This window comes from Catharus ustulatus, chromosome 4, assembly GCF_009819885.2.
Source record: "Catharus ustulatus isolate bCatUst1 chromosome 4, bCatUst1.pri.v2, whole genome shotgun sequence".
NCBI lineage: Eukaryota > Metazoa > Chordata > Aves > Passeriformes > Turdidae > Catharus > Catharus ustulatus.
The window spans coordinates 25,208,260-25,233,882 of record NC_046224.1 but is presented as its reverse complement, the minus strand read 5'-3'; the positions used below and the strand labels follow the sequence as shown (position 1 = coordinate 25,233,882).

The 25,623-nt window shown below is 49.8% G+C and overlaps 2 protein-coding genes across 3 annotated transcripts; both read right to left on the bottom strand.

The window, feature by feature from the left end:
• Positions 1-183: 183 nt before the first annotated feature.
• On the bottom strand, positions 184-8,980 carry FOXRED2 (FAD dependent oxidoreductase domain containing 2). The gene is made up of 9 exons (XM_033057872.1): positions 8,856-8,980; positions 7,841-8,386; positions 6,179-6,430; positions 5,428-5,697; positions 4,550-4,716; positions 3,755-3,920; positions 3,020-3,261; positions 2,021-2,191; positions 184-1,254 (listed from the first exon to the last, which is right to left on the bottom strand). The coding sequence occupies exons 2-9, from the start codon at positions 8,362-8,364 to the stop codon at positions 989-991; spliced, it is 2,058 nt and encodes a 685-aa protein (XP_032913763.1). The 5' UTR covers positions 8,365-8,386; positions 8,856-8,980; the 3' UTR covers positions 184-988.
• A 186-nt stretch (positions 8,981-9,166) lies between these two features.
• On the bottom strand, positions 9,167-16,330 carry EIF3D (eukaryotic translation initiation factor 3 subunit D). Of its 2 annotated transcripts, none has more exons than XM_033059030.2 (15): positions 16,249-16,330; positions 15,828-15,961; positions 15,504-15,549; positions 14,985-15,121; positions 14,801-14,886; positions 14,259-14,331; positions 14,011-14,126; positions 13,720-13,852; positions 13,015-13,162; positions 12,651-12,781; positions 12,119-12,204; positions 11,761-11,890; positions 11,181-11,323; positions 10,129-10,409; positions 9,167-9,322 (listed from the first exon to the last, which is right to left on the bottom strand). In XM_033059030.2, exons 2-15 carry the CDS (start codon positions 15,948-15,950, stop codon positions 9,309-9,311), a joined length of 1,647 nt encoding a protein of 548 aa, XP_032914921.1. In that variant the 5' UTR covers positions 15,951-15,961; positions 16,249-16,330; the 3' UTR covers positions 9,167-9,308. The 2 variants fall into 2 exon arrangements, with proteins under 2 accessions (XP_032914921.1, XP_032914922.1); XM_033059031.2 differs by having other exon boundaries at positions 14,011-14,123.
• Between the last annotated feature and the right edge of the window lie 9,293 nt (positions 16,331-25,623).

Here is a 25,623-nt window from a genome sequence, read left to right as displayed (position 1 = left end):
AAATCACGGGGACATCATGAGGTCAAGCTCAGAACTGCTCTTGCTTTGCAACTCCAGGCCCACGGAAGGAGTCCACAGGGAGGTGACAGGCAAGCGCATGTGGCTCACAGAGGGAGCAGTAAAGTGCAGACAGCCTTCCTGTCAGTCCCTTCAGGATTCCCCCTTCAGGAATGGAATAAAACAGACATTTTAAGGAGCATTTTAACAACATCAAACTTTCTTGATGGGACATAGTGCAAATAGGAGAAATATTTGTCATGCTTTATAAAAGACAGGCTAACCTTCTAGGCTGCTTGGTGTGAGAGAAGAAAAACATGAGGACAGCAGAGCCAAACTCAGTGTAAGTATCTGTGTCCCAGGCATTCCAAGCAAGCTACTCATCCATTGTGGAGGAAAGAGTCCCTTGTAGTGCTCTCTGGGAAATTATAAATTACCTGACTTATACAGTAACTAAAAAAAGTCATCTTTCCCCACTCAAGCTACACAACTGGAAAAATACCAGGAAGTTTGCCTGAAGTACCACTTCAGCATTTGACGCAGAAACAACTCTTCAAGTGTACACAGCATAAGGCTTCCAGGGACCAGAGAAGTGGCACTGGGCTGCCATAGGGTGTGAGCAGGTCATCTCTGATGGGGCCATGACATCTGAAGTTTCCCAGACATTCCTACGCTCACTTCTGTGGCCTCTGTATGTCACTGCAGATATTGGTCAGTGAGATAAACACAAACACCATCTTCAGGCAAAGCTGAACTCTGCAAGGACAACATGGGAACCTCAACATCACTGATTTTGGTCCCTCACTGAATCCTTCAGAGCATGTTGGTCCTCTTTGTAACAGCAGAATCTGAGCAGGTCTTTGGCAACTCACGATCAGTGGGAGGCACAGGGATAGAAAAGGGACACTGGAAAGGGCAGAATCCTGCTGTGGATCTCTGTTACAGTACTGTCACAAAAGCACCTATAGATCTCAGTGTGGAGCAAGAAAGGTTAAAGCTCATCCTTGGCATTAACAAGATGCTGCAGAGGACGAACTGGTATCCCATGATCTCTCATCAACTGCTCCTGTGACCCATCATGGCTGTCAGGGGGTCTGTCACCCAAAAAGTCTGTGTGAGTGTAGTTCTGGAGCAGCCCAGCCTGCACCGCGTGGTGCCGGAGCTCCTGGCTGCCCACCAGTCCCTGCATTCTCATGTAACCCTGCTGGCAGGAGGGAGGCAGCTTCTGATGGGTGAAGGCAAACAGGAAACAGGACTCTGCAAGGGAAAGGATCAAAAATTAGAGTCAGCAGAGATAGTTTATGGGAATATTTCCCTACAAGGTATCAGAGACTTGTTCAAAACAAAAGGCAGAGAGGATGAGGGAAGATGGCTGGAGTTTCCTACCCGGTACCCTGCCCTGGGTGGCAGCACAGTAATTGACTTAATTCTGCAGAGCTCAGCAGATGCAAACAGGGATACCCAGTCTGCACACTGAGAGAAAAAGAAGACAGAGTTAAGTTTGCATCCATCTGACATCTTCTGTGTGCCACATGGTGGCTTTTTTCCTCTGTGTGCCACAGGGGCTTCCTGCAGGAGGGTCCCACATGAGTCTTAAGACAAGGAAGGGAGAGAGCAGAGGCTCTTGACTTCTCACATCACAGCATTCCCATTTCCCATGGGAAAGCAATCCAGTCACCAGTACATGAGATCTAGTACACAATGGCACAAAGAATGTTAATGAAGAAGAAAGGAAAGCAGCTAGAAAAAGGATTGAACCCAACCTTATATGCCTTCCTCTAAATCCTGGCATGCCTGGGCCAGTCTTTTCTAATGGTGAACAAGAGCAAGGACTCTTTAGGAACATACACACAGAACAGCACTTTGTACCATCTGGTGAGTGCATTGAGGAGGTGTGACTGACAGTGAGACAAGCAGCTCACCACAGGGAGATCTCAGCTACTTGCAGAGGAGATCACTCCTGTCACTTATTCCTCACATTCCTCCTCCTCTTCCTGCCACTTCGACCCTGCACACAAATTACCTGCAAAGAAATTGCGCAGGTCGGTGCTGAGGCAGTTCTCCAAAAACCGCCTCAGCGGCAGGATGTGAGCATTTGGAGCTGTCCAGTCTGTCAGAAAGTCCTCCACAATGTGATGGATGGCATCTGGCCGGGGCAGAGGCCAGTCTGGGGGACGGAGCCTCATCTCATGCTCTGCCAAGAGAACATTAAGGGAGTCTCTTAGAAGCAAAATGGCATTGAAAAGAGTTGGGGAGTGGAAAGCAGATGTGACAGCTGTTTCTGCTTTTGTCCTGACCTTTTAATCCATTACTTTCATTTGCAATCCCCTCTGCTAGCTCTGTCCTCAACAGCCCTGCCACTGCACAGCTGCCCTCTGTCCCTGCCCATAGCATTCCTGTCATTTCACTCCTGTTCTCCCTGAGCAGAGACTGCCAGATGGGCTAAGCTGCGTTTAATGCTGCTACCTATCATGCTTATTTCCATGAAGGCCAGCTGGACCCTGACCTTAGGTTTCTGAAGATGAAGATTTCAACACACTCATTTCCCAAGGAAGTCTACCCTGAGCGTCTTTGCTGCTGGATAGAACACTCCTCTTGAAACCGTTGCCTTTGGCTGCCTCTATGTCTGTGTGACCTCTCAGACCTGGGCCTGCCAGAGAGCAGCTTTCTCTTGGCAGCAAGATGGCCAAACAACAGCCTCATCTGTCAGGCTCTGCAAAATACACACAGGGTGCCAGCCAAAGGGAAGAACTGTTCCTCTTTTTGGCTGTGGGGAAATTTCCAGCATGCCTGTTTGTTCCTATTTTCAAATGTAAGGTCTCTGGTACAACCCCCCGCCACCCCCTATATCAGTCTTAACAATGGAACTTTCTTGCCAACTCTCAGCTTCCAGTTCAGCTCATACAGTGGTGGAGGGTGTCTCACAGGAAGGGGGAATACTGCTTTCAACCTCACTCTGGCTCTGATTTATCTTTATCCCTCTTTGTTTTGGTTGTGTCACATAATTAGCAGGAAAGCTTACCTGTTGGGAGGCGTTTGTAATAGTAAATAACAGGGTGTAAAAAATTGGACTGCCAGGCATGCTGGGCCTCTCCCACAGCACGATTGTAGTAGAAGACATCCTTGTCAGCTCCAGAGAAATTCCTCCCATACTCCATGATAATGACAAAGAGCCCACTGCAAGCCTTTCTTCCTGTCTGCATTTCCAGCTCAGCCAGGATTCCAGTAGGGTACTCTTCCAGGTATTCAAATGCTGTGGCATTCCTGTGAATTGCAAACACACCATCAGAATTCTCCACCAGAGAAAGCCAGCTGGGATTCAACCCACCCTCAGCTGGTCAAGGCTAAAGCTAAAAAGTCATCAGACAGTACTTTTGTTTTGTCATTACAGATCTGAGCTGGACTTGATGCAGAGCTTATAAAAGGCTGCAGAGACTGTTACAAGACACCATTGTTTTCCTCAATTATGGGATTCTCTCTACAGTAGCACCGCTCAACGAAGTTTTTCCCTGGCGTCAGTAAAAACTACTACAGCTGTGAGCCTGAAGGGGAGGTCTGGACCATTTCAGCTCTTTAAGAGGGAGAAATAGTCTGCACAATTGGGCACCAGTTGCAGCAGTGGTTTGGGGTGGCTGCCTATGCAATGTAACATCCTTAGGCAGGAACAGTGCAATCTGTGAGGTGGCAACACAGGAAGCAATGGAAGAGACATAAATGAAATTATGGAGTGCAGTGCTGGGAGTAATTACTCACTCACTCTCTCAGCAGTATGATGTCAGCCAGGACACTGAACATCTGGTAGAGGCCTGAGGCCTCGTTCACCCTCTTGATGATGGAATTGGTCAGCTGTGTAATAGGGTAGACTGTGGATGGCCAGGGGACACCATGGTGACGGTTTTCCAATAGGCGATGGACTGCCCGAGCTAAGACACGGAGAGAAACAAGACAGCTTATTTAACAACCCAAGCTTATGCTTTAAGAAATCAAATCTCTGTGCTGCAGCAGGACTCGATAAACAGCCTTTACAGCTCCTCCGTGCTCAGGATCTCCCACTCCAAGCACTAGTAACCGCAGTAGAGATGCCCTTGGAAAGCTGATGGGATGCTAAGTGGTGGGGGAGGGCACGGGGGGATCCTTGGGGATATTTCATTACTTCTCAGCAGTCCTTTAACGATAAGGATGGGCACACACACATAAAGAAGGAGATTCTCTGCCCACAGCTGCTGGGTTTTAACTCTGCAGCACAGACCTCTCACCCACAGCCTGTCACGAGGCAGGGCGTCTGGCAGGAAGAAATCTATTGTGTTACATAAATAACAGACAGCAGGGAAGAGAGACACAAGACAAAACAAAGACAGACAACCAAAAACTTCATATATGACCCCAAGTCACTTCTCCTCCACTTCAGATGATGCAGCTGCAGCTGTGTTTTGTCCTTTTTATTGCCAGAACAAGACTAAGGGCAATCTCTTTCCAGTAGTAAGCTATGGATTGTTCCTTTGAAGGGAGGAACGATTTTCACCTCTACCCTTTCTGTACACCCAGTACTCACTTGTATACCGGAATCCATGGATGAAGCCCCCAGCAGATTTCCTGAAGTCAACTGAATGGCTAGCAGTGCCAAGAACAAAGAGCCCCCGAGTGCCTCTAGACTCATAGCTGGGTTTGATTTGAGGATACTTCTTAATATTCCCTTTTCCTGGCATCATTCTCAGGGATCTGATATGCAAAAGAAAAGCAGGCTATCAGGAAAGACAGGAGTAGAAAAATAAAAAGGGTTTCTGATACACATTATATTGCAGCCACTGCAAGGTTCTGCTTCATACCCCTGGCTGCCTTCAGTGGCTTTGACTACTAAAATGAGAGTCTTTGGAAGCTAAGGGTGTTCATCTCAAGATAGCCCTGGACAAGATCTAATCCTCAGTTGAGCCATTAACAATGAATTTTGGAAGACAGTGAAGTTAGCAGTATGATTTTCAACTGCAGGATGTACCAAGGTGGAATGAAGGTTGCATCCTCAGGGAATTTTTTTTTTCCCCAGACAAAACCTTTTCATAGCAATCTGCACCTTTATCCTCCTCATTTCCAAAAAAAAAAAAAACCCCAAACACTGCTAGCCTTGTCATTGTGATCTGGCAGGTCAGGATATTAAGTTCTAAAGGTACAGACTTTTCTGTGTCACTGAAGCCTCACTGCTGCCATCTGTGCAGCCTTAGAGCCTGTTGGTCAGAGGGCAGCGACACACATTCCCACTGGGAAACAGCCTTACCTGCAGGATAAACAAAGGACTGTGCAGCACCAAGCAGCTCAGAGCATGGAGCATGGAGGTCCAAACAATGCTGCCAGGAAAGACTTGCTCTTCCCTTTCCTCCCTACTCAGGTCCTTCAGCCTAAATGCCTTATTTCATGGAGACCCTGGTTCTCCCTCACCTATTATAGATAGAGAAGTCAAACTTCCAGCCCAGGCAGCGGATGACACGGTCGTAAGGTGCGCGGGTGGCAAAATTGTCCAGTTCATCCTGAGGGAGAGTGATGGAGTCGATGCCTGCACTGATGTTCCTGTTCTCCAAGTAGAACCGCAGGGTGATGTGCAGCTTTCCCTTTTTGTCCTTAACAATGGCCAGATCTTCTAGGTCACCCTCCAGAAGCCCATCCAGAGATTTCAGCTGGTAGGTGTCTAGCAGGCCATTGTTAATTGCTCTATGGAAAACACGAGTACATAAAGAAGGGAGGTTCTGTCTTAGCTGGTGAAAATGGGATCATTTATCAGACATCCCAACTCCTCTCCAGTGTAAGGGTTATCCTCAGAGCCTCAGGGCTCACAGGAACAGCCCAGTTAACAAAGGTTTGCTGTCCTTGCAGCATGTAGCCAACCTCCTAACTTTTCTTTGTGACTGGAAGCAAGGGAATAACTTGAAAGCCAGTACATTTTAAAGATTACAGTTTGCAAGTGGACATGTTTCTATTTCACACAGATACCAAAAAGCTCTCACCAAGCCTCTGTATTCAGCAACGGCAACCTGGATTTCTTTAAACCAAGGACCTATAGAAGGCCCTGTATTTCCCCTGTGGCCCCCACGAACATAGCACCAATCCAGCCCGTAGCCTGGGAAAGAAGTGATTGTGATTCTCCTTGTTTGTATTCCAGCTGGTTAGAAACAGGAATAGAAGTGGTTCTTACCTCAGATCCCCGACGTAGTGGGTGGCCCACGAGAGGCGCACGCGGGACCGGCTCACCATGTGGATGAAATTGGTGACACCCAGGATGTTCTCCGCTGTCTCGAAGGCCGAGTTCCCTCGGCCCAAGATCAACACGGTTTGGCCAGCAAAGTCCTCCGGGTTGGTGGACACAGTCTCGTAACCCTCAACGTACTCTGAGCCAGGAAAATTTACCACATTGGGAACCCACGTCCCAGCAGCAACCAACAAACAGCTGAAAAAACAGGAATAGTACTTGTAAATGCAGAAATTTCAAGAAAGGGGCTCCATCTCCTCATTCCTTTCTCCTCCCACTGTGGAAGGTGGCTGCAATGTGACCCCAACAGTGAATTGGACCATCTGCACAGGCCATGGTTTCAAAAGGAACCTCTACCTAGCTTCAACTAATGACCTGCTCTTCTCTTCCCTATCCTCAGGACAACTAGGAACACTGTTATACATAGCAACAGTCAGTGTGGGTGCTATACATATGCATCTCCCTCGCCTGTTCATGAAAGCAACTTCTACTCATATGAACTCATTGACAGAATATATAATATAGCTGGTTGATTATATGTTGCATAAAAATGACTTTGATTTAAAATTTGAGTTGACATTTGGCAGAGCAGAAGTCATTTTTAAGACAGACAGGAAATTGTTTCGATATTTTGAAATGTAACTCCCAGTCATAAAAACATGTTAGCAAGATCACTAATTGTTAACACCAAAAATTACTGCAGTGATCTTTTTATATCACTCCATAAGAGCTTTTACTTGATTCTTGAGGAAGTTCTGATGACTTAGATGGAAACACCAGGCAGCTGAGGCAAGCAGCACTGCCTGCTGTCCCAGCCTTGCTTACACAGCATCCCGAGAGCAAGTCGCTCACAGTACGTGGGTGTCCGGGATTGCCTTCTGTCCCCTCGGAGCCTGCCAGCAGCACACCGGCAAGTGACAGCCAGCTCGACCTGCTGTCGTAGAGCTGAGGTTCTCAGGAGAGGTGAGAAATATACTCCGTATGTTCATACGAGTAACTTCGAGGTTTTTAGGAACGGCACTCAGTGGCGGTACAGGATACACACACGTAAATAGGATGAGTGGAAGGGGAATTCAGTCACCAGCAGACTTGAAGGTTATTCCTCACAGTCCTTGCCCCTCCTCCAAAAAAGCCCCACTTTCCTCTGCTTCCCCCTCTGTGTTCCAGCTCTGTGCCAACCAAGGGCTTCACTTGTCTGGGACACACCCCTGAGCACAAGTGGGAAAACGGAGCAAGATGTCACCGCACTGACTCAATCCAGTTTGTACTAATGGCAGTGTTGGCTGTGAGTACAACTGAGTTACCTTTTTCACAGATAGCAATTATCTAGTGATAAAACAAAAGTGATTTCAAGCATACCTATCAAGGACAGACGCTGCAGTGACGGCCATCACGGCCAATTTGTGCCTGCCAAAGCCAAAACACTGCTCGTGAAAGGCAATGTCTTCCCAGGAGCAGTTATTCCACCCATCCACCTGCCAATCCCTAAAAAAAATGTTTTCCGCCTCTGATGGCGATTAAGGCTCTAATAGGCTGTGAAATCTCCCTTCTCGGAGATATTCACACCTCAGCAGGGCAAAGCTCTGAGCTGCGTGTCAAGCCCATTACCTGCACTTGTAGGTCTTCCTGTCCTGGTCGGTCAGGATAAAGTAATGGCCGTTCCAGGCCTGCTCATTCTTTTCCAATGTCACATGGATGATGGCCGTGTTGTACTGAATCTGCAGCTTCAGCAGGGAAGCAAAGTCCTCCAGGTAGCGCACCATCGCGTCAGCGTTGGGGAAGAAGTCGCGAGAGTAGCGCCGGAAAAGCAGCCGCCGGTCGTGGCTGAGGAGCGAATTCCAGTCGTGACGCAGGTTGAACTCGCTGTTGGACTTGCCCGTGTACTGCTTGTTGATGCTGATGAGTTTGCGGTGCCGAGGGTAGAGCGCGAAGAAGCTGCCGGGAGCATGGCTCCGCTCGAAGACGACGTAGTCCCGGCCCGCTCGCTGGAGGAAATAGGCCGCCTGCAAGCCCGCGGGGCCGGCCCCGATGACGCAGTAGTCGTGGTAAAGGAATGTGGCACCACTCACGGCGCACAGGCTGCTGGCATACAGGGCCAGCCCCACGAGTGCCCCGCAGACCGCCGTGGCCATGGCGGGGCTGGCACAGCCGGCCCTGAAGGGAAGAGGACCAGGAGGCGTCACCCCTGGGGCTGCAGCCTTCCCACAGGAGACCCCCAACCCCACCAGTCCTCGCCCGCCACCGCCCAGACTCGGCCGCCATGACGCCCCCACAGAGGGTGGGGTGTTGGGGCGGGGTCCTGCTCCCTGCCAGCCAATGAAAGCTGGGGTCCAGGGCCTTCCAGCCAATGGGCGCACAGTGCTCCCCGCCCACAGCACACAGGTGGCAAGGTGGGGCAGCACCTGTGGACTACGGGTCGCGAGCGCCCCTGCGCCCCACCAGCCAATGGGGACGGGCGGCCCGAGCCCCCCAGCCAATGGGAGATGGGGTGCCCCGCGCTGCCCTCGCTCCCCCGCCAATACGGTCCCGGCCCCGATGCCCCCGCCCCCGCCCCCGCCAAACGGCGCACGAGGCGCGGCGCACGTGACGCGCGGGGCCGCCGCCGGCCGCCCGGATCCCGCACCTGCACCATGGAGCTCCCGCCGCGCCGCTCCTCCCGCTCCGGGCTTTTCCCGCTCCGCTCCCTCCTCCTCCTTCCCGCGCCTCCCGGGCAGGGCGGGGCGGGCACGGCGCTGCCTCCCGCCCGCTGCGGGGGCGAGCGAGGGGGGGCAGCGCGCTCCCCGCATCACGTGACGCCGCCACCGCCGCCGGCACCATGGCGGCGCACGCACCACGTGTCCGGGGGCGGGCGGCTCTTAAAGGGACAGGCGCGGGACGGAGCCGTGACCGCGGGGGGCACCCGAACCAGGCACACACACACACAGACAGCGCCGGCACTCGCCAAAATCAACTTTATTCCGCTTTCCCCCCATTTATGATCGATGTGCAGCACAGCCGGGGCGAAGGTGCAGCCACAGCCCGTCCCCGGGACCGGGGCTGCCCAGGCACTACAGCCCATCGGTGCTGGTTGGAGGGTTCAGCTCTCCTCCTCTGAAAAAGAAGAGAAACAAAAATGAAGTGGAGGCAGCTGGGGAAAGAAAACCCCAGAATTAAACCCTCGCTGTCAAGGAAATGCCACAAGGAACGCAAAAAAGCAAGGCTGCCACTTCGGGATATTTATCCCACCTCCAACTGTCTCCTCGCCTCCCCCCAGCTTCCCAACAAACCTGCCATGAGCCAAGACCACACACTCCTCATACACAATTTACATTCCTGAGCAAATTATGAAGCAACCCAACTAACATTTCCATAATGAAATCCACAGCAGCCAGGCTAAGCTTACAGCCTAAAAATAATCTGGGAGATATTTTTTTCTCACAGAAGCACAAGTCTAGGATAAATGGTTCCCCACTGTCAGCAGAACACACAGATCTCATGTCAGGGATCAAAGATGGTTTTAGGCAGCAAAGGGAAGGCAGCATTTGTCCACTGGGCACCACTGATCCTCCAAAACTTGCATCCTGACCAGCCAATGATTGTCCAGCTTCAAGAGTCACTTCAGAAAAGCCTTCACCACATTCCCTCAATTGAGCTCCATCACCACACATTTTAAATATGTCACCTTATAGTCACTTCCATTTCTAAAACTGCACAAAAAAAAAATCCCAGTACCAACAGAAATAAGCACCCACCCACTCCTGCAGACCTTGGGGCCACTGAATGAAAAGCTTCTTGGCAGGTTTTGTTATGCCAGACAGTGCTCTGAATCTGGGTACTTCCCCCAACTCCTGCCAAAATCAGTCCTCTCCAGACTACTACATCACTTAAAAGCAGTAAGCACCAAGTATGCTACAAACCTTCCTCTTCCTCTTCTTCCTCCTCATCCTCCTCATCTTCATCAGAGCTGAAGGTGCCATCAGGTAAACTGTAGATGCGGATCACCTGCTTGTTGGGGTCTTTGAGGATGAGGTACTTCCCCTCATCCAGCTTCATGCAGATATCAATGACGCATCTCAGGATGCCCCAGGCGTTCTCTATGCTCAGATTAATCTGGCTGGCAAATTCATTTGGCTTGAACTGCTGTGTGCCCAGGATCACATGGCGGGCAGAGTCCTTCACATGGTAACGGGATACGTACCTAGGGGGGCAAGAAGTAACCAGAGGGGTATGAGGAGATTATGCCCAGACAGCAAAACACCAGCAAATGAGCTGTGTGATCATCTTATTTTTGTTTTCTGGGCTGGAAAATCATAATACTCCAACACTGACAGCTAAGAGGATCTCCTGGCTATAAACTGTCAATCTGCAAGGCACTTGAAAATCCCCAAATCGGATGGAGAAGTACAAAAGATAAAGAAGAATTAGCCCCACAGATAAAATTAAGCAATAGCACGATTAGCTGGGAGTTTGGAATGAAAAAGATGGAAAAATATCAGTTCCATGTCTGTGGATGGAACTGAGGGTTGCAGAACCACTAGAACTTATTTAGCAAAAGCCTCTTGCTTATCACCTCCAGTACTCAACTGATTTTAAGCTGACCATTTAAAAAACACAGTGGCCATATATCCCTTCACTACCCAATTCCTCAGTAACAGGGCACTGAGGATCTCAGATTCCTGACAGGCATTGCAGTTGCTGTATGTATTTCTCGTGTTGGTGACCACAGCAGAGGCTGAGAGCCCATGCAGGCCACGTGTCCTTTGTGCATGGTGTTAGTCACAGCTGGATGCTGAGGGGAAGCAGCTTACACCAAGACTGGTGCACTCACCACAAGCTTTCCTTTCTTGGCCACTCAAACACTGGGTGATTTTAGGATTACTCATTCTGTAAATGCTTCACTCAGACATATAGGAAGTTTAATAATGCAAAATGCACCTGGAAGATATTCACTGTGAACTGGCCCCCTTACCCGAGTTTAAGATACTCTGATCCAGCCAGCAGCGCACAGCATGTCCAGCGGGCCAGTTTGTAGCTGTTGTTCTTCAGCTCCGTGGCAATGACAGCCCCTCTCTGAGAGTCCAGCTTCTGGCGCCAGTCCACCCCATTGCAATACTGAGAGGAGAATCAGAACCAGGGTCAGCCTGACAAGCCAGCAGCCATCTCTTTGGCCATCTTGTCAAAACACAGGGAAGCTGTCTACCCTACGGTACCACGTGCGGGAATGGGAACTACAGCCTACAGGGCAAACTCTTGCACCGGGAAGGGAGAAATGTGAACAGTTAGGATTGCTCAATGTTTGTGGCAGGGGTTAGAAAGGGTAATTTGTGAAGGAAGAATTCTAAAGAGAACCATACGAAGACTGGCTACTGTGCTGACCACCAAATGACAAGAGTGTTCAAATCAGCTACAACATTTAGGGGAGAATCCTTAGCGGAATGTAACACCCAGGGGATGCCGCCAGATGTTTGTCTCATCTTCCCTGCTGTACCTGGCATGTCAGGCAGCAGTGAAGCAGTTAGAGCTAGCTTGGGGATCCTGCTCTTCCTCACCCTCGAATCCCACTCGTTCAGTGTTTTGATGTTGATGAATGACACTTCTCCATTAGCTCCTGTCATCACTCCATCATGTTCACAGCGGACAATGAGATCTATATCATCTCCCAGCTTCCACCTTCGGTATCTGCCAATAAACAATCCAGCTCGTTATTTCTGACCTTTGTTCTCTTCCAGATCCATGTAAGCATTCTTTAAGTAATCCTTTCCTCCTCTATCTTTTCGCTGTGAGGTTGTCCATTAATCCATCTCAAGGTAAAGCTTCCATCAATAACACTCCCAACCTATTTTGCCTCCGTATCACACTGACATCCTGCCCCCTTGCCAAACCTGGGCATCAGAAATATCAACTTACCTGTATGCAACAGAGGCTACTTCATTTTTATCCATGTCATCCTCCACAAAAGGGTTTGGGTTGGGAAACTTGTATTTCTCCTTTCCCTGCAGATGAAAACAGCAGAGCATGTTAGGAGACAGCTTTCCTCTATTAGAAAAATATTCTTTTACAGCAACAGTAGCTGATTTCCCTTATGTATAGAAACACCAAAACATTAAGACAGCTGATGGAAGCCTCATGCCCACATTAGTCACAGCACTATAAGCAGTACTTATACTGGCACTTAGGCTTCATTAAGTGTACTGAGAAGCCTGTCAGCATCATCAATGGGAGTAGGATGACTTCTCTGTGAAATCAAGGTGAAAACCTTTCTACAACAAAGTCACACTGCTCACCAGAAATAATCCCATCTCTTTCAAAACTGAAAGACCACTGGTGTAACAGGACTGTCAATTAAAATGCTTCTGTGTTGTATTAAAGCAGCCTTAATGAAGTCCCTTCTGGAGACTCTCTGAAACAGACCCCACTACTCATCACCGTTCCACCTTACCATCCTCAGACACTGCTGGGAGAAGTTATGGTTGATGTAGGTAGCTTCCATGGCCAGGTTGCGTGGAGAATTAAAGGAGTTGCCCTCCTCCTGAGGTGGTTCATTGGCTGTTTCACTCACTGTCAGGAGGTCTGGGAAGAGAACCAGATGCAAGTGGATATAGTTGGGGGACTAACTATGTCAGCTTTAATGAGTTTCTAGCCACACATCAGAGCAGATCAACACTGAAATTCCCCACACAGCTATCACATAGCTGCAACTATCAGCTTGTTCAGGGGGTTCAGTGTGGACATGCAAACAGGCATAAAGAAAATTAGACCCTTTAGCTACTGCAACAGAAATTTCTTCCAGGACTTTTCCTCACCAAAATCTGAGTTGTCCCTCTTGTCAAAGAAAAGCTTGGATCCAACTCTCTGGACAATGATGTCCCAGGAATAGACAGAGCGAGTGCAGCTCATCAGAGTGGCCAGGATGGCATCTGTGGCAAACACATTCCCTTGTGTCTTGGCCAGCTGTGAATACAGGAGGAGGGGAAAACTGTTTCAGCGATAAGAACAGATACCCCTTCCCTAGGCAGGACAAGAAGTGCTAGCAAAGCACATCACTGATTTCTTCTGCTGCTCTGACTGAGAAAGCTGAACTGCTTAGTATCACATCTACTGCCAGACAAAGCATAAGGTACTACCCAGCAATCCTGGCCCACCCTCACCCATACAAGGGGAAAGCAAGAAACTACTACAAAATGCTAATTCTCTTGAAAAATGCATGGTTTCTTATTGCCCATCAGGTCACAAGAGAGAAATGTCTGAGCCTTCCCTCAAAAGCAAGGCCCCAAGGATCAGGTCTCTGACATAAGTTTTGCTCCCAACACAGCTCAAGTACTGGTTTCCTTGCCCTTCCAGAATTACAGTTTTTCCTTGGCCAGCGTTCCTAAACTGCATTAATCTAGCTCTGCCTTCCACCTAAGAAAAATACACCAGCTAATGCTTCTTGCTTTTGCCCTTTGGTCCGAAGGTGACAGCTGATCTCCAACAACAGCACCCACTGAGTTTTACAAACTGGTGGATACCTTTCTGATAACTGGGTCATCCGTGGTGGTGACGGTATGGAAGATGCGCTTGATGCTCCTCAGGAGCTTCTCGTTCCTTGTTGTAATGCGGTCAAAGGCTTTGTCATAGTACTCTAGGGCTCCACAGCACTCTCTGCAAAGGTAAGAGGACCATCTGGATACCCCTCCTACAAATACCACCACCCATGAACCACACAGGGTTCCATTACCTCCCCCTGGTTTTGGTACCCCCACGAGAACATTGGCACCAGGCAGGAGACCCTTGAGCTCCCGATTTCCAAAAGAACTCACATGTCCTGTGGCTCTGACACCTCCAGGTAGCGCATTTTCATCAGCCGAGGGAAATCCATCTCCTCCTTCACCTCCCAATCGCTGCGAACTTCAACAGAGGAGTCACGAGGTTTCTGCTGCGCGGCCAGAGGCAGGACAGGTACAGAGAGAAACAGAGACACATCAGGATTTGTGCAAGAGGAGCTGCCCTGTGAGCAGCCAGCAAAACCTAACCATCAGAGGGGCACAATGCTCATCAGTTTGTCTACCTGTGATTTCTGGTCCCATTTCTGCCTCACTCCAAACTGCTTCTGAAACTTCTTTTGTAGGCGCAAACGATCTCTAAAATGACAAATGTGAAAAAAGCCGTGAAGAGAAGTTCTTGATTCCCATGTGCCACAATCATTCCTCCACTTCCAAACTACTACCAGAGGAGCAGTGCTCTCAGGCACTGAGCTGCTAAAACATTTGTTGAACCATCTGTTGATCAAGATGTTCTTTGATCTGAGCAGCTCTTTATATAATTTTACCTGAAAACTGAAATGCAGTTTTCAGAGAGGATATTCTGTTTTGAATGCCACCTTTGTTTTCTAAATACAATTAAAAAAATCTCCTAAATTATTAGATAGCCATTTGAAGTCCATGCTTTTAAGTACTACTGACACTAGCACAAAATTGGACTTGAAACATCCTGAAATTCTTTGCTGACTGTTTGCTCCAGCAGATTCTGCTACTGTAAGTTTGCAAATTCATCAACAGTATGTTCACACACTCCAACCCGAGCTCGGTACGCTCATCTCCGCAGCCTCACCTCTCCTTTTGCTTGGCACTCTTTGGCAGCGTCTGCATGCTGAACTGCAGCATGTTCCGACGGTCCTTGTCTCTCCGAAGATTCCTCTGCAGAAATGATGGAAAGAAAAATGAAGACATTTTAACTGGGAAAGAACTGTGTGCTGCCAAAGCTCCCCTCTGATCCTGTCCCCTGAACACGTTACCTGTGCAAACCTCATACGGTTCCTCTGGTACGCTGTTTTCTGCGTCCGGGCCGTGTCCACCAGCTGGAAGCTGGTCTCATCCTCCTCGTGGAAATAGGCATATTGGCTTCCACCGCCGAACTGTGAGGAGTACTTGTCTGCAAATAAAACAAAGTATCTCAGCACCAAGGTGCTAAGAAAAAACCCTGATGCTTTGCCCTTTTCTCTTCCCAGCTCCCTTCACCTAAGTTTGATATCTAAATTGGGACTCCTGCCTTACACCTGCATGTCTTCTCCCCCTTCAAACCTCCCTTATGAGCCCGGGTAGCAAGGCAGTACAAAAACCCCCAGAATAAGCCCCAAGGACAGGGAGAACCCCACAGAGCTGTCCCAAGGGCAAAGCACGCTTCCTAAAGTAAGCTGCCTGTCTTGCTGAGTTGTGCAGGTAATTACAGGGTGGGTGTGAGACATGAAAGCAGGAATGACGCTTGGAAGACAACTTTGCAGAAAATAAACCCCAGGAACAGCCAGCACACGTACTTGTGTATCTTTTATCCTGATACGTGGCTCCTGTCCAATCGGCCACCTAAAAATGAGCATAAACAGTCAAAACTAAGTATTAACACAACATTTCTCCCCCACACCTCTAACTGCGCATGCAGGACTCCCAGCAGCAGAAACAAACACGTGCTCCAGGTCTAATCCTTCTGATTCCCACCTCTGCCTGCCAGGTGTTCAGTGTGCTAGGAGGCACTGCCAAGGGTGCCAGAGGAGCAGCCGAGGTAACAAAAGCGAGCAGGGGAGGCAGCGTGCGGGGGAGGCTCGGAAAGTGCCCAGAGCTCCGGGCTCAGCACGGCACAGTACCTTGCCCAGGCGGTCTCCTTTGCTGAAGGGCTGGTAGGGCATGTCCTTGAACTGCTCGGGCACAGCACACGGACCCCAGCCGGACGGGTTGTCCTGGATCACGGGTGCCACAAACTTCGCCATTTTTTAGTTTTCTAAAGGTGAGAAAATGATAAAAAACCCCTCAAACCCTCAGCTGCCGCACGGTGTGGCACCAAGACCTGAGGCCTTGCCTCAGCACAGGCTGCCGGGAAGGGAAAGCGCCTCCGCCAACCGGGCCGGGGAGAAGGAAGGATCCCGGTGGGGGCTGCGTGTGCCGGGGAGGGGCGGGGACGCGGCCCCACCGGAACCGGCGGGGCGGGGCCGGGGGGGTCTCGGTACGCGCGGGTGGGGCCGGCGCGGCAGGCGAGCGGCTCTGGGGCAGCCTCAGCGCTTTTCTCACCTTCGCGGCCCCGGGGCGGCCCCGATGGCGGCGGATCCAGTGGCGGATCCGGGAGCGGCTCCGGCGGCGGCGGCGGCGGGCGGGGAAAGGGCCGCGCGCAGCCCCGGCGCGCCCTTCCCGCGTCAGCGCCGCGCGACGGCAGCGCCCTGTCGTAAAAGCAGAGAACCAACAACCCGGAACAGCGAGCAGCGAGCGCGGCCGCCGTAAAGCGGCACCGTTGTCGCAAAACGTCAACTACTAAAAAGAAATTCTAAAGGAAGGATGTTGTTTGATGTTTGATCTTTCTGTGCTTTCAAGTCTAGTCAACAAGAAAAGAGGTGTAGTCTGTAAAACAGCAGCTAACAAGCAAGCTCCAAGTGATGTCCAGGTGTTAGAAAGACAAATTGCTTGACAGTAGAATTGCCTTGTTAAGGTTTAGGAATCAATGTTTACCTCGGGGGAGCTAAACAAAGCTCGGGAAGGATGTACCACAGGTAGTGGGGGCAAAGAATGCAAATTTACAGGCCACGGAGACATTTGGCAGAACCCCTAAGATAAGGAAGAAACTAATAAAGACAGCAACTGTGCTGAATCAGCTGCAATGGAGTAAAAGGTAATTCTGGCAGGGGGAGATCGTGACCACTGACCCAAGAAACCACCGACTCAAAGGAAGAGAAAGATTGAGCATGCAGACTAATTAGCATGAGCAATGAGAGGATCATTAGCCAATAGAAGACAGAATACTAATTAAAAAGAGAATTAGGTAACTTGTAGCCAAGGGTCATTAATGCCTTTGTTTGCCAAAATATATAAAGAGTGAAAAGTTTTGGTAGTTGTTGTTCTGGCTTTGTGGATTTGCCATTCAGCACCTCCTTCTATGCAGAACTGTAAATAAATCAAATGCCTGGATTGTGTGGATTGGCCTCTTGCAGACTGGGTGAAAGAACCTATTTTTGGCTAACACTCATTTACTGAAATTTTGTTCCTGCATTGTTGCCACTTAATAAGGAAAAATATGCAGTAGTGGAAAGAGAGTGATGTTAAAGGATAGTATAAATTTGCCCTGCTGATTAAGATGCTCGAGTTAAGTATAAAAATTGGGGGTAGCATGTTACAAAACACCATTCACTTTGTACCCAGATGTCATAAAGAGGAAGAAAACTTGGCTTTCTGTGTGTGCTGAAGGCTCAGCAGAGCACTAGCTCAGACAATGGTGAGGTCAGAAACATTTCCTGGAACTGTGGAACTTCTCCTGGCAGAAGTATTCAGCCCTATAGTAGGCAAATGCCTATTGGGAATGGCTTTGGTGTAAATGACTTGCCCTTTTTCTTTTTTCTTTTCTTTAGAAAATCATGCATTCAACTTGTACAAATCGTGTATTGGAAGAATATTGATCCTCAGCTTACTCAAATACAGATTTCAACTATTAATGTGCAGTTCCCATCTGGTAAAGTTTGCTTTACAGACATGATGGAGTTACTGTGATGTCGGGTTGGTAAATTCCTGTTTTCCCAGATAAAAACTGAGATAGAGGTTAGGAGATTACTTTGACAGAGAACAGACTTACAGGACTCTGGACAAGAAATATGCCAATAAAGTCACATGACTTAGTGGTGTGCCCTCTTCATTTTCTCTCACACACAACTTCTTAAAATAAAAATATATTCCAAACTCTGGAACGACTGTGGAAAATTGGGTACTTTTCAGGCTGTAGCTGTATGATCATTCAACCAACTTTTTGTTTATAGAGGGTGTTACAGAAACCACTGGACTTTGAGAGTTAAAGATGTGTGAAGAATGGGAATTGCGGTTGCCCTTGCTGTGTTCACAGTGTGATATTCAAGCTTTCCCGTCGTGGCTTCCCTGGACCTGCTGGAAGGCAAACCTAGGGCTGGAAGTTGGATTCAGCTCTACAGCCTCTCTAGGAGACCATGAAGCAGTGATTTAATACAGCAGTGCCTCGGGTCCTTGTCTCTGTAATTGGCATAGTATTTCTTCTCAGGGGGTGAGGGCAATAAATCATTAAATCCCAAATGTTCTCATGCCAGAGTGATTGAAATTTTTTCTACCCCTAAAAAGAGCAGGATCTGGTTTACAAATCTCTTCAGCTTGCAGGCTAAAAAACTCTTCAGAGAATTTTACTGAGTATCTTTTACCTAGGAAGAGTCTGGATCAATATTTTCCAGGCAGAGAGGCTGTGCATTTTCTTCTTTATTTTCCACTTGTGATTCCTCCTCGAGAAAGAACCGAAGCTGCAGCGGTCTTTGCTTTGACAAGACTCCCTGCCATTAATCAGAAGTGGGATTATTAAAGTGCCTCTTCCCGCTAGCAAAAAAAAATCCACTTACAGAAATACAGTTTATAAAATACGATTTGTAACTGTCTCACCTAAACAGCCTTTTTGGAGACAAACATCATTAGTGCTGGAGCTGCCTCGCTGCTCGCTTGCAGAGGCTCAGTGGGATCTCAGCTCCATGTGACCCCCACAGTGCCTGTCCCTCATCCCCCCAGGCTGGGATGATGGGCTCTATGGGCTCAGAGGGACTCACAGCTTAGCAGATGGTGAGGAAAAGAGGAGGAAGTCCTGAAAAGAGAAATAGACTTAGGAATGAACGAATTAATGAAGAGAATAGACTAATAAAACAAAATCCCGTGGTTTCCACACTTTCCTCTTCACTCCTGAGCCTTTGTGAGGTGCATGCAAGAAAATGTAGTGCTGCTGCTGTCTAGCAGAGATGCCAGATCACGTGCACCTTGGTCTCAGCCCATCAAATTTCCTTTTCTGGGGACACAGTTGGATACAGGTGTAGGTTGGAGGAGACAGCATGCATAGGGAGTGGCTGATGTGGGATAAACACTCCCCTGGCTGCGGATCTAACCTTCCATTTTCTTAGCAAGGAGAAGAAGAGTTCTATAAAAAAATATCCAGTCTTGAGCAGTGGAGATTTTCTGTCACATTTAGAATCATAAAGTATTAAGGGTTGGGAGGAACCTTAAAGATCTTCTAGTCCCAACCACCCCTGCCGTAGGCAGGGACACCTGCCACTAGACCAGGCTGCCCAAGGCTTTATCCAACCTGGCCTTGAACACTGCCAGGGCTCAGACATTCAGAACTTCCCTGGGTAACCTCTTCCAATGTCTCATCACCCACACAGTAAAGAATTTCTTCCCAAAACCCAGCCTAAATTTCCTCTTTCAATTTGTAGCTATTAGTCCTTGTCCTATCAGTACAGTTCCTGATGAAGAGTCCCTCTTCAGGATCTCCATGAGACCTTCTCTTCTCCAGAATGAGCAGACCCAGCTTTCTCCGCCTGTTCAGGTCAGATTTACTGGGAGAGGGAGCAGGTCTGTCTTGCTTCCCACCTCACACCAGGCACTGCACCTCCTGTGTCCTACTGGGACCCTGCAGCTCCACGTGCCTTTGGTCCTGTCCTGCTGACCCCACACTCTGCTGCCGCTGCAAACATTTCCCCTCCTGGCCTCAGGTTTTCATGAAAGGCACGTGAAATATGTTGCTTCCTGGAAAAATACTCCAAATACACTTGTCTTGCAATCATTTGATCCTTGATCCATAATTTCAGTTCATCAGTTAATTAATCATTTAATCAGTTAATAAGACTAATGACTCTTGCCTGGAAGATGAGAACAGCCAGGATAAATTGCTCCCATCTGTTTCTCTGTTCTTCCCTCCCACTTCTCTGGCTTTGGGCTCTCTGCTGGTGTGACCAGTCCTATGGAAGAGGTTCTCATTCCAGCACCTTAGATGTTCCAGTCCAAAACCTTCTCTGCCATCCATCTCCTCTGTGGTTTGGAACTTGCTGGGGAGCTGTTGCCCCGTGAGCTGGTGCTGCCCTGAACAGCCTCCTCCTGCTGAGAGAGGGTGATACACAACTCAGCAGTGTTACCAGAGCTTTGCCAGGTTTAAGTGAAGGAGAGCAAGTCCAAGCACCCAACCCATTAGGGGCCTTTCCTAGAAAATAGATCGCCTCTGCCTTGAAAAAACTTTGGAAAGCATTAAAATGGGTTGCTTTCCAGCTTGTATGATGGTATTTCCAATCAAAGAGCCAGCTGAGGATTGGAAGACTAATGTTCACATTAAAACTCTATTTTCCAGTACTTCCTTTTCTCATTCTTTCAAGAAATGCATCAAAAATAGACAGTTGGGTTCCTTTTCCTCACTAAAGACCAGACACACCGTATGCCTATGCCATATGCTTAGTCTCCACTGCCCTGTGCTTCTTGACAAACCCAGAAACCAAGGGGTATAGTCTTCAGCCTTAACACCTTCCCACTGTGGGGAACCCTGATGTTCACACACACCTCCTCAGGTCAGATTCCTCTTCTGCAGTCATTGTCATCATCTTTAAGCAGCAAAGCTTATTGCTGGCTCCAGGGCTTTTGTTGTAACCAACCTTGGCCATGTGTGGACTGGCTCATGCCCCGGACTGATGTTCAGGGGCTGGGAAGCCCTCCTTCCTTCCCTGGCCCTCCTCTTTGCATCCCATCTTTTCCATGGCACTTTTATCTGCCTCCTCAGTCTGCTGTTCTCTCAGGCCAGGTGCTTTGCTGCAATGCTTGCTCTCCTTTCCAAGAGCTTCATTCCTCTTGCTGTTGTCCTGGTTGCTGAAATATAAACCTGTCCTCTTGAATGGTGGTTGCTCACCAGCTTTGTCAGGGAAATTCTTGGTAGGATTTCCAGGAAAATTCTTGATTGGATTTTCAGGATCCTTGGAAAAATGGCCATAAAACAGTGTTAGTGTGTTTGTGCAGTGAATCTGATTTTTAATTTGCTGTCTGTGCAATCTGTGGGGCTGGGAGCAGGTGGCACCTGGCAGATTTGCTGTGTGTTTTCAGACCAGTGATGTCTGTCCAGTAAGGTCCACACAAAGAATGTGCTGGGTTCATTATTCTTGGTAGCCGATAGTGTTTTCACTGTGAGATTTTTCCCCTCTTCCTCCTCCTGCTATGCTGAGCTCTCCCTGGCTGCTGGGCTGGACTGTCTTGTCCTCAAAGACAGACAGAAACTGAGCAAGGGCAGACTTAGCCTTGTTAAACCACACTGCTTCTGTAGGCTGGGCTCAGAGCCTGACCTTGCACTGTCTGCTCCTTCCATGCTACCAGGAAAAGCCACAAACTTTTGGTGTGTGCAAAAATTGTATTTCTCTGAATTAGTGCTGTCTCTTGCCTGGTTTTTGACTATTTTTGCCACCAGTGTCAGAACTCCCTCAAGGCTTCTGTAGCTTTGACCACCAGGGTCTGGACCGCATGAATTGCCGAAGAGGCAGTGCGTGTGTGTCATGCTGCATCCTCACCCTTGGCTGCTGAGCACTGCCCTTTCCAGAGCTGCAGAAGGAGCCCAGGTTCTGCTGCCTCCCCTCAAACTGTCAGCAAGATTGTCTCCTTTGATCTGCACTCAGTGCTGGATTCTATCCCAGCAGCCAACAGGCTAATTCCACAAGTTTATTCTACAAAGCTCAATTAGAGCAGCTGGCGCCAGCAGCGTCCCTGCTGGCTCCAAGCCTGCATCAGGAGAGGAAGGCTGGTGCAGTGGCTGGGGTATGAGCTTGGGAGTCCACAGGCTCAGCTGCAAATCCCTGCTCTGTGGCTGTTTTCTAGGCCACACCAGTGAGCTTCTGCAGTGGGAGCTTGTCACTCCCGTGCTGTGCAGGGAGGACAACACTCCCTGCCTGACTGGAGGAGATACAAGCTTTGGTGATAGGGAACCGTGTCAACAGAGGCTGCTGCTTCTGGGAAATGCTGCATAGATCCAGCAGATCTACAGCAGGGAAGAGGATGGGGCCCTGGGTAGTGGAAGGTGCAAGGCTCACAGTGCCTTCTCCCCACTGAGTTAGCAGTTTGCTTTTCAGCTGCTGGAGCCCTGCTCTGTGCCCTGCGATTATCCAGTCCCTGAGTTGTCTGTAGCACTGCTCTCAGAAGGATCTCAGTGTGAGCAGGGCTGTGAGCAATATGGGTTTTGTTGCCCAGCACAGGAGCACCCACTGTTATTTCCTTCAACATCATCAGTGTTACAGTAACTTATGTGAAATATCGAATCTTCTGGGTCTAAACATGCTGTGCAAATCAACTCTTGCTGGGCTGGTCTCTTCTCTGGAAGGCTTAATGTTTATGCCAGCCAGGAAAAGAGGCCTAAGCAGAATATCAGGAGCCAGAAAAGGAGTGCAAGCAATTTCTGCTAGGAAACACAGTTGAACCCTATTACACAAGACCTAGTTTCAAGGCAGTAAGGAGCCAAAAGCAGATGCTACCTATGTGAAACATACTGTTCCCTTCCCAGGGACTGTCAAGAAGGTCCCCACAAAAGAGAACAGCAGCAAGGGATAAAAGCAGCAGCCCAGCAAGTCCATGATTGCCATTCCCTTCTCTGCTCCTTGGTAAGTCAGAGACAGGGCTGGCCGACACGCTTGGCCGCGGACAAATGTGCCTCTTGGGGTACAGGGAGTACGGAGGGTACAGGGAGTACTGAGCCTCGGGGCCATTCCTTCCTCTCCTCTTGAGCAGATTTCAGTGCCATCTGCTCTCTTCTCTCTTTGGAGAAGTCAGCCGGGTGCTTTTGTCCCTTCTGGCAAAGCTGTGTTGCGTATGTCCCCCATCGGGCGTCAGGTACCCCGAGGCAGCTGGGATGGATGCGCACTCTCAGCCTTGCTCCAGAAAGCTCCCACTGCAGCAGTCCAAGGTCTTTCTTTCTCTCCTTTTCCCTGTCTGCAGCCTGTTCCTCTGGATCAGGCACTTCCCAAGGTCACAGCTGACTCCCAAGGTCAGGCCTTGGCTTTGTGTTTGTAGGGGATGGGAAGGGGTTTGGGCTGGGAAGGAACCTTCTCTTCACCTCTTTGTCCTCAAAGGACCCACGAGCAGCACCAGGTACTCGAGGGAGAGTAGCAAGGGCAGAAGGAGACATGCGGCAGCCGTGGGGCTCCCTGACTTTGGAAATGCTTTGTGGAATTACTCTTTTCTCTGCATGCATGATGTATTACCCCACTAAACGCTCCTAGATGATCCCTGGCCAGGCACCAGTCAGAGCTGCAGATTTTAGAGCAGGAGAGGTGGGGGGACTTGCTGATGGTAGGCAGCTTCCTGGGACATGCTGCCTCCAACCTCAGGGCCACACCGAGCTCACAGTAAGAGCTCTGTTATCTGCCCTCCCCTCCTAAATTAGTACCTGCCCCTGTGCTGGCTGGAGCCGTCACGGGGGGGACTAAGCTGAACCCCCAGGTAAACTATGTCCTTGTGTCCCCTCTGAGCTGCTGTCAGGAGAGGAGGAATGAGGGAAAGCAGGTAGTGAGGAGCCCTGGCAGAGTGGGAATGTCCGCTGGCCACCGCTGTGTCCAGGGGGACACCGGGCAGGGGTCCCAGCGCTTCGCCTTCCCGGGAAGCTGAGGGGCTGCTCCAGTCCCGCACCGTGCGGCTGAGGCTCCGCTGCTGTGCCCAGCTCGTCCCACGGGATGGCACTGCCTGCTCAGGAACAGCCAGCCCGGCCGGCGCTCCTGGCAGGCAGAAATGCAGCAAATTAAACGGGGCTGGCAGATTCTGATTGACGGGTCCCTAGAGAGCAAAGTCTCTTGTTTTTTCCATCCCCGAGGGGATCAGGAGCAGCAGGAGGAGCCGCAGCAGAGAAGACCCTTTCCCGAGCTCAGTGCTTTGCCCTTGTGGATGTTTCTGGGACTCAGCCCGTGGCCGTGTACCTTGACCCCTTTGCCGGAGCGGCGGGTGCCGCCGGCTCCTGCGCTGCGGGCGCTCCGCAATGTCAGGGGCTGACCCCGCTGCGGAGGCTCCGAGCCCCGGCCCTGGCTGCGGACACGAGCCGTGGCACCCTTGTCCCTCCGAGCCTAGGGTGCAAGGCCTGGAGGTTTCAGTAAAGGGCAAGCGAAATGAGGCCAGCGGGGTTTGGCGTCATTCGCACGTTACTCCTCTCCACGGTGTAAAATTGGCACAAGTGACAACGCTCTGCCAGAATGGTTCACGTCTGTGTTGGCTCTGCCAGAGCCAGGTCAAAGCTGGGATTTGCAGCCAGGAAGATGGAGGCAGTCACCCAATTTTTGCTGCTGTAGCTGTGGGAAGCAGTGTGGCCCATTGGGGTCCTGGATCCCTGTCAGGGTCCTCAGTGCAGCTCCATGTCTGGCAGGTCCTCAGCACCCCTCAGCACCCAGTGGCTGATGGCTTTAGTAAGGTGCAGCCACCACAGACGCTGGGACATCACAGATATGCCCTACCCCTGCAGGCACAGATCCCCAGTTAAAGGTCTTTTTATGACCATGTCCGGGTGACAGGGCCCTGTCCCCTCTCTAGGGCTGGAGGGGAGTTTCTCATCTCCATGGGGCATCTTGGTTGCACAGCTACTCTGGAGCTCTGTGTAGCCAGCAAGCTGTGGTACTGATCAGAAGTTGTGTAAATGCCCTGCCTGAGTGAGGAGCTGCATGTACACAGCAGCCCACGTATGGTCCAGCTCCATGCCTCATCTCAGCCTGAGGGGTGACTTGTTGGAGTTTTACCTCTTGGAGGTAAAACTCAGGCTGGTGGCATTTAATTCATGTCTGCATAATCTGCATCGATCCCACTCAAATTTTATCCTCTATCTGCCACTCTTTGCTGCCAAAATTGTTCCCTCTTCTTTCTCTCTCTCCAGAATGTGTCCAGAAAAGTCTGGGGAGATGAGGGGAGAAGGTCCCAGCAGCTGGAAGGGACCTGGGAAGGAGATGCCAAGATGTCTGGACCCACCAGTACCTTTGGGGACTCTTCCAGGGCAGTCAGATAGCCTGTCCTTTGCCATCCTTGCTCGCCTAGCAGCTTTAGTTATGCTGACTGTACCTCTTCACAGGCCCTCCTTCTCCATCAGCTCTCCATCTCAAACCTTTCTGTGTCCTTGGCTTTTGAAAGGTGAGCTGTGTGGCTGCCTCCTTCCCCCGTGGCAGTCCTCACACACAAGCAAGACAGCAGGCTTGCGTGTCTGACGCTTGGCCTCTCTCTGTAGTCATCTGGCACTAAAAATTATCTGCAGAGAAAAATACTGGGCTCCATACCTGGGTCTTAATATCCTCCCTCACCAAACCATAATTACTAATTATCACTCCTGGGTGTTTAAACCATTATTTCAATGATGCAGTTAAATGCCTGACGTTAATTTAATAGCCAAGTATCTGGGTTTCCCCACATGAGGAGCTCTCAGAGCGTCTCCCAGTGAAGCAAAATGCAGCCAGCTCTGGCTGTGGTCCATATGAGGGAGGCAGCAGAGGAGCAGCAAGCACATGTTGACAGAAGACCCACACACGTGAGGGCCTGGGCATTACTCAGTAGCAAGTGCTCCCTTGCCCCACACCATCCTCCAAAGGCAGCCCCTCTCCAGCCATGCTGTGCCTCCATGGGATGGAAGACCTGGCACCA

Coding starts and splice junctions, on each gene's coding strand:
- EIF3D (XM_033059030.2), bottom strand. CDS start 15,950: ATGGCGAAGTTTGTGGCACCCGTGATCCAGGACAACCCGTCCGGCTGG. Junction 15,122..15,503: donor TCAGGATAAAAGATACACAA/GTACGTGTGCTG, acceptor TTTTATTTGCAG/ACAAGTACTCCTCACAGTTC. Junction 11,891..12,118: donor GTAGCCTCTGTTGCATACAG/GTAAGTTGATAT, acceptor GTTTATTGGCAG/ATACCGAAGGTGGAAGCTGG.
- FOXRED2 (XM_033057872.1), bottom strand. CDS start 8,364: ATGGCCACGGCGGTCTGCGGGGCACTCGTGGGGCTGGCCCTGTATGCC. Junction 5,698..6,178: donor CACTACGTCGGGGATCTGAG/GTAAGAACCACT, acceptor TGTTTTCCATAG/AGCAATTAACAATGGCCTGC. Junction 4,717..5,427: donor GACTTCTCTATCTATAATAG/GTGAGGGAGAAC, acceptor TTTGCATATCAG/ATCCCTGAGAATGATGCCAG.